Here is a 7885-nt window from a genome sequence, read left to right as displayed (position 1 = left end):
CTTGGACTAATTGTTTCCATGTATCTTTGGTTTTCTTCATTCTTTTTTGCTCTGGATGAGGAGAGACCCATCATTGCATCTAGATGGCCAATTGCAAGCTTTTAAGATGCGAGTTGCTACTTGCCAAAGTAGGATGTGGGACAATGTTTTGTGTAGTATGTTATGTCAATTGAGCTTGATGTCCCCTGCAACCATGGTCCTGTTTTGGTAATTTTAAACAAAAAAAAAAATCTTTCCTTTTGAGATACAGAGATGGAGGGCTGTTTATCTGTTTCAAGTATTATTAATAATTAGGAAACAATAAATATTGAATCAATTTCTTCTTAAATCATCTCGGAGTGAAATATTAAGGTATTAGGAACAGCATTTTATAGCACGTCTCACAATCTGGTCCACTCTATCAAGACTCACCACCATTAAAGAGCAGCTGATATTATACCACTTATTGCTAATGGGAATCTTGAAGCCGTATCTATTCTCATTACATTTTCTTTCTTATCCCTTCAGTCATTCCTTTATTTTATTTATGTACATGTCTGTCATCCCCTTAAATTCTTTCTAAGACAGAAACTGTCATTTAATCTTTCAGAGAAACTCAGAAAATTTGCTAAATAAAAAAATTTTAATGAAAGGGTATCCGTCTTAAGGATAGAGACAAAAATATTAAATGCCATATCCAGAAAGAACAATTTGTATTCTAATTAAGCTGAGTTATATGAAGTGGGAATTCCTCATATTTAGTTCTAACCAATCCTATCACTGTGGTTAAGACTTGGCCAGTTTCGTGTTTGCTTGCATGACAAAATGAATGACAAAAGATGCTTAAGTACTTTCACTTTTTTTTTTTAAAATGAAAAAAGCATTTTCTTCTACATTCTTTTCCTCTTCTACTCATTTAAAGAATTACTGAAAATGTCTTAGGAATACATCCTACAGAAAATACTTGTAAAAATTTGATATATATACTACTAGAGTCAAATTTGTACTTGTCCAAATTCTTTGAATGTTCAACATAGTATGTAACATATTTCAGCATTCAATTATTAAATTGAATATATTTTTCTTTTATAAGAGAATTTTAGGAGATCTGGTGGCGCAGTGCCTACGGCATTTGATTGCTAACCAGAAGGTTGGTGGTTCAAACCCACCAGCCACTCTTCGGAAGGAAGACTGGGCAATCTACTTCTGTAATGATACTGCCTCTGAAACCCAAGGAGTCATTGCTATGAGTCGTATCCGACTCGATGGTATTTTAATGACATAATTGCTAATAATCTTTTATTACTGCTAATAATACCGTATTTTTCAAAGAAAACATTTAAAGGATGCCTGAATGTGCTATTGAACAACCAGTGACAGCCAAAATTCATGTGTTGTAGGTTTCATTTGGCTCCCAAGAGCAAAGGTAAGTATGTTACCATTAACTAAAGTGGAGAGGAACAGCATCTTACCCTTCCTCCAGGACCACTTTCACAGCCCAATTCTTCACACACTCTTGTGGCTAAACTCACTGCTGAGATTCTCCGGGGTTGGGTACAGACAATGTTACATTTACTTGTTCCCCATTCATTCAGAAGCAAATCTTCCAACAGAAAATGTGGCACTTGAGTACTTTTACCACTCCCTGTTTCACCTGCCACAACCACTACACGGTGCCTCTTTAGAGTTTCAACTATTGTACTCTGGTGTTTAAACACAGGTAACTGTTGCCTTTCCTTCAGAAGCCTCTGGTACTTAGGTGTACTTTGTAACTTTCTGAAGAGGTTTCTGACAGGTTCTAAATCTTCTGCATTTGCTGATTCCATGGACAGTGCAGAAAAATCTTCATCAGAAACTAAATTTTCCCAAGATTCTTCAGGATCTTCAGCATTTTCTCGTTTATTATCAGAATGCTGTTGTTGCTGTTGCTGCTGCTGTTTTAATTTATTCAGAAGTTTGGCAATAAAAAGATCACGTGGTTTATTGCTTTCCATTTTATTTAACTCTTCCTTTCTTTTTTCTGCATCACTCCATTCCAGCCAAACATCTCTGTAAGTAGGAGGGAGTAACTGATGAACTGACTGTAGAGGGAAAAAACAGTAGACATTATTTTCATTAACCATTAGATATCCAAATATTCAACAGGTAAGAACTTAGAAGCAAAGTTACCTCCCCCTTAAAATGTAATTTGTATATCTGTTAAACTAGGAAGTTATTACTTTAATAGAAAATGTACATAAAAATGATATAAATTTATAAATAGCTATCATATTCAGGCTTCTGGACGTGCTATGTATCCTTGGTCAAGTAACATAACCTCTGTCTCTGTTTCCGTATTTGCAATAAGGGGATAACAAGAGTACTTCAATCATAGGCATATGGTGACGTTATAGAAAACTACTGAATAAATATTTACTATTTATTCCCGCAGTGGTGCTATAGAAATAGATGAACCATAAAGCATTTCTAAAACATACTGGAACCTTACTATAAAGCTTCCTTTGAGATTCTGGCAGTTGCCTAATGTTACCATAAACTACACTGGATAAAATCTGAGTCATCCTAATTCTGTTCTATAAACAAGCCCATGACCATTTCTGACTGATAATCATTTCGATCAAGTAGGTTCTGTTTACGATCCTCTAGTTTGCAAAATAAAGGAAATAAAAACATAAAAACTTTCACTGCAGAAACTGGAGAACTAATGTTTGGACATCAACTTCATCAGTGTCTAAAATTTTCAGTGGTTCTGATTTCCCAAAAGAAGATACACAGCACACATTTACTGAAAAAGGAAATGCTGATGATCCATTTTTTTTCAAAACTAGTACTATAATCTCTTAAAGAGCATCATCCTTCAGTAATACCTTATTTTAATCTTAAATTGGAAGCTTATAATTAATATAAACTAAAATTTAAAATGGAAACCAATGTGTATGTTTTTTTAAGTGTAAACGTTAATATAGTATTAAAGGAAAACAAGTTGTTTAAAAATTCTCCTAAATTTAATCACCCTAGCATAATTTTATATTTTTTAAAATGAGCTCTAGTGGAACGATGGTTAAACACTTGGCTGCCAAGCAAAGATTAGCAGTTTGAACCCTATGGTGTAGTAAATTACATGGTATGACTTTTCTAGCCATAGTCTTGGTAACTTCCACTTCACTGTGAGCAAATGAGTATCTGATTGTTAAAGTTATCCACCTGGTGTATTTCTGGTAGAGCTCCAGGAAACAATCTGGGAAGTTCTCTCTCTCTCTCATGTGTGTAGAATTCTGATGTTGGGATTGGTTAGTTTTGCTACTGTGCCAGGCTCAAAATGAGCCCTGCTAGAGGCAGAGAGGGAGCTCTGGTGGCACAGTCCCTAAGGCATTTGACTGCTAACCAGAAGGCTGGTAGTAAACCCACCAGCCACTCCCTGGAAGGAAGGTTGGGCAATCTACTTCTGTAGTGATACTGCCTCGAAAACCCAAGGAGGGACTGCTATGAGTCAGATCCAACTCGATGGCAGTGTGTTGCATTGTTTTGTGTAGAGGCAGAGTGTGTCTCTCTGACTGCTGGCTGAGAGAGATGCACTGCTGAGAGAGAGAGAGACACCCACTCAAGAGATGTGCACTGTTGAGAGAAAGATGTGCTACTGAGAGGGGCTGAGAGAGATTGAGTATGTTCCTGAACTTGAATTGTAGCCTGTTGCTTCCCTAATAAACCCCATAATCTGTGAGTTGTGTGTGGCCACTGCAGTGAATTAATGAATCCAGCAGACAGGTCATGGGTGTCGTGGGAGGAACTGTTGCTGTCAAGGTTAGTAAGAGGACTGGAGGGTGGTGGCATGTCTGGCCTCATAGGACCAGGCATTGGGCTGCTGATGGTGATTCTGTCCTTCTCTTATGTAGTCAGAGGAGGTCAGAAGATGCTGCCTCCTTGCCCCTGTAGCAAACCCATGAGGCGCTTTTCAGAAGATGTGGCAATCTGTTCTCATATAGTTTACAACCTAGAAAACACTATGGGGAAGTTTTGTTGTGTCACATGAGAGTTGGGATGAGTTGAAATTGACTTGACAGCACCTAACAACAGCACAACTATTTTGAATCTGTAAATTAGACTAGCCCGAAAAGTTGGAACAATCAAATTGTCTCTCTTTGACCTCTAGTCTAAGAAGCAGAGAAAGACTGAGCTATGTTTTGAGATGACAGGAAGCCAAAATTTTGAGTGAAGAATCTACTGCCATCAAGTTGATTCTGACTCACAGTTACCCTTTAGGACAGAGGAGAACTGCCGAAGGTGATACTGCATGGTTTAAAATCAGGAAGGGCATGCATCAGGGTTGTATCCTTTCACCACACTTATTCAATCTGTATGCTAAGCAAATAATCTGAGAAGCTGGACTATATGAAGAAGAAAGTGGCATCAGGATTGGAGGAAGATTCATTAACAACCTGCATTATGTAGATGACACAAACTTGCTTGCTGAAAGTGAGGATGACTTGAAACACTTACTGATGAAGATTAAAGACTACAGTCCGCAGTATGGATTACACCTCAATATAAAGAAAACAAAAATCCTCACAACTGAAACAATAAGCAGCATCACAATAAATGGAGAAAAGATTGAAGCTGTCAAAGATTTCTTATTACTTGATTCCACAATCAACACCAATGGAAGCAGCCATCAATACATCAGAAGATGTATTGCATTGGGGAAATCTTCTACAAAAGACCCCTATAAAGTGCTAAAGAGCAAAGATGTCTCTTTGAAGATTAAGGTGCACCTAATCCAAGCCATGGTATTTTCAATCACCTCATATGTAAGTGAAAGCTGGACAGTGAATAAGAACACCAAAGAAGAGTTGATGCTTTTGAGTTGTGTTGGTGAAGAATACTGAAAGTACTATGGACTGCCAGAAGAACAAACAAATCTGTCCTGGAAGACATGCAGCTGGAATGCTCCTTGGAAATGAGAATGGCCAGACTTCATCTCACCTAATTTGGTCATATTGTCAGAAAGGACCATTCCCTAGAGGATATCATGGCTGGAAAAGCAGAGGGTCAGCAAAAAAGGGAAAGGCCCTCAACGAGATGGACTGACACAGTGGCAGCAATGATGGGCTCAGGTATAGCAAAGATTGTGAAGCTGGCACAGGACAGGCAGTGTTTCGTACTGTTGTACATAGGATCACTATGGGTCGGCGCTAACTCGATGGCACCTAACAAGAAGAACTGACCCAAAGAGTTTCCAGGGCTGTAAATCTTTACAGAAGCAGATTGCCTTATCTTTCTCCTGCAGAGTGGCTGGTGGGTTCAAATTGCTGACCTCTTGGATAGTAGCTGAATGCTTTAACCACTAGGCCACCAGAGCTCCCTTGAGTGAAGAAGTAGTCATTAAAAAGAAACTTGGCATAAAAGGCCATAATTAATACTACCTTACACATGTAGATAGTTTTATCAACCATTAATCCACAAATGATTTTTGAAGCATTTAGATGTACAAGGTCTCACCTGCCCTTTCACTAAACGATAAAGGGCTAAAGTAGCTCCCAAGTGCTGAGCTTGCATGCCATCCTCTGTTAAAATTGTAGGACATACTACCAGGACATCATCTTCAGATTTGATTACCCTTACCCTACAAAGAAGCAAAAAATAAAATTTAAAAATAAAGTTGATAAAATAAAGAAGTCAGAATTTTATTAACACTGAACTTAAATTGACATAAATCATGTAGATTAAATATTTCCATGGAAGGCATTGTACTAGATAATTTGTAAACACTATCAACTTGAGGTGCAGAATTAGAGAGCTTCTGAAAGGCCTACTTTGTTGTGTGTCACTGAGTCAATTCCAGTTCATAGTGTGACCATATAGGACAGAGGGGAACTGCCCTGTAAGGTTTCTAGGCTGTAATTTTTACAGGAGCAGATTACCATGTCTTTTCTTTTGCGGACTGAACGGTGGGTTCAAAAATGCCAGCATTTCTGTTAGCAGCCAAGTTATTTATTTCACAGGAAACCAAAATATTATGTCTTATGTTTTTCTAAAAGTTCATTCAGTTATTCATTAAAACATACCTACATTTCCAGTATCTACCTACTGGAACTTTTTCAAAGGAAGGATTTGGACTCTTGGGAAGATTCTTCCTGACCCAATCAATCAGAAATTGTTTGGGAGATTTTCCAGTCCAGCTTCGAGCAGTATAGTCAAAATTTCTTACATCATGAGGTTCTTTCTTCTTATCTAAAATGGTAGATAAAAATTGGTTCTTTGAAAATGATCATGTAGTAATATAAAATCTTTTATGAGTGACCAAAGCACCCTCAGTTTTGGGAGCAGCACCTTTCAAAGAAAGGATAGGCAGAAAAGCTTGCTCTTCTATAAGTGATGTAAGAGTATACATTTGCTGGATAGAACTATGGAAAACCCTGAGTCTTTTTGAAGAATTATCTTGAGGAACACATGTACTTTTGTAAAATATCTAAGATACTACCCATTCAGTGTATTATTCAGGATACTCTGAATTATGTTTAGCAGGCTACCCTGCAGGCAGTCCAATCTTTTGAAAAAATTTAAATCAGGTGTCATTTCCGTAATTAACATCTGTGACTACCACCACCACCCTTCAATGGCTTCCTGTTACATAGAAAATAAAGTCAAAATTCCTTACTACTACCATGGTTGCTATTAGTCGGAACTGACTCGATGGCAGTGGGTTTGTTTGCCATGTTCATCTCTGCCTATCTCTAGCCACTCTTTCCTCATGCCCATTCTGTAGCCACTAGCCATTAGTTAATTCCTCAAATGCTATAAACCCATCTGGTCCAATATAGTAACCAACTACATGGGACTATTTAAATTAAAAAAATTAGTTTCTTATTTGCACTAGTCACATTTCAAGTGTTTAGTACATATTTGGCTAGTGGCTACCACTTTGGACAGTACAGACATAGAACATTTCCATTACTGCAGAAAGTTCTGTTGAATAGCGTGTTCTAAGCTCTTTCTCACCTTGGACTTCCAATGTATTATTGTCTTCCCACTTGAAAGACTCTTTGCACCAACTTGTCACCAGACAGGCAGCCCTCCTGTTCTTCCTTCCCACCTTACAATATGTCAGATCTCAAAGAAAATGTAATCAGCAAGGTCTTCCCAATGCAAGTTAGGTCCCTTTGTTAATCTCTATTATTAGAAGCCAGCATATCTTGCCTACTAAACTGTACGTTAGAAGAGGACAGAGACTGTTATTTTTCTCATTATTATAGACATACCACCTGACTTTGTACATAATAAGGATTCAATAAAGATTGGGTTTATGAGGTGGGAAATCTGTAAGGAAGTAAATTGCCCAGTCTTCCTTTCGAGGAATGGCTGGTGGGTTTGAACTGCCAGCCTTTTGGTTAGCAGTCAAATGCCTTAGGCACTATGCTGCCAGAGCTCCTTATTGGGTGGGTAACAGGATGAGCAAATTCATGGAGCCATGAAACAACTTATGTTTTCAAGAATGATGTGGCTGGATGGCACAGACAGCTTGGATATTGACTGCCGAGTGGTATGACGACCTAAGAATTAACCTAAAAATAAGCCCTGCTAGCCAGCAACTGCACTGGTGGCTGGTGAATAAAAGGGGAAGCAGCGAAGAGGAAGGTGGGCTGAGCTGTGGACTTCTGCCTGTCCAGATGGCACAGCCATTTTGAATGTATACAAGTGGTTTGACCACATTGGTTATTTAAAGCGAAAGAGTTCTCCCAGATTCCAGGGACTTAAGAATAGGCTCCACTTGCTAGGAACCACAAGGATATTCTGGATACCAATGACTGGAAAGGTTCTAGTTTTCAGCTTTTTCTCTATTCCTTGTTCCTGGTTCCAATTTTTTTCTTTCTCATGGTTAACCCCATTCCTTGTTTTTCTTTTTGCATTT

General features: G+C 38.2%; 1 protein-coding gene across 1 annotated transcript in view; it reads right to left on the bottom strand.

Moving 5' to 3' along the window:
• DHX29 (DExH-box helicase 29) overlaps positions 1–7885 on the bottom strand; it is a 112417-nt gene that overhangs the window by 29262 nt on the left and 75270 nt on the right. The window contains exons 9-11 of the mRNA XM_007944183.2: positions 6042–6207; positions 5476–5599; positions 1452–2060 (exon numbers count right to left, since the gene is read on the bottom strand). Of these exons, the coding sequence (XP_007942374.1) occupies positions 1452–2060; positions 5476–5599; positions 6042–6207 (899 nt within the window). The remainder of the gene's footprint in view (positions 1–1451; positions 2061–5475; positions 5600–6041; positions 6208–7885) is intronic.

The sequence above is a fragment of the Orycteropus afer genome, unplaced genomic scaffold, assembly GCF_000298275.1.
Source record: "Orycteropus afer afer isolate SDZICR_OR568_19922 unplaced genomic scaffold, OryAfe1.0 scaffold00122, whole genome shotgun sequence".
NCBI classification, from domain to species: domain Eukaryota; kingdom Metazoa; phylum Chordata; class Mammalia; order Tubulidentata; family Orycteropodidae; genus Orycteropus; species Orycteropus afer.
Note: the sequence above shows the minus strand (reverse complement) of the source record. Positions and strands in the feature narration are given on the sequence as shown.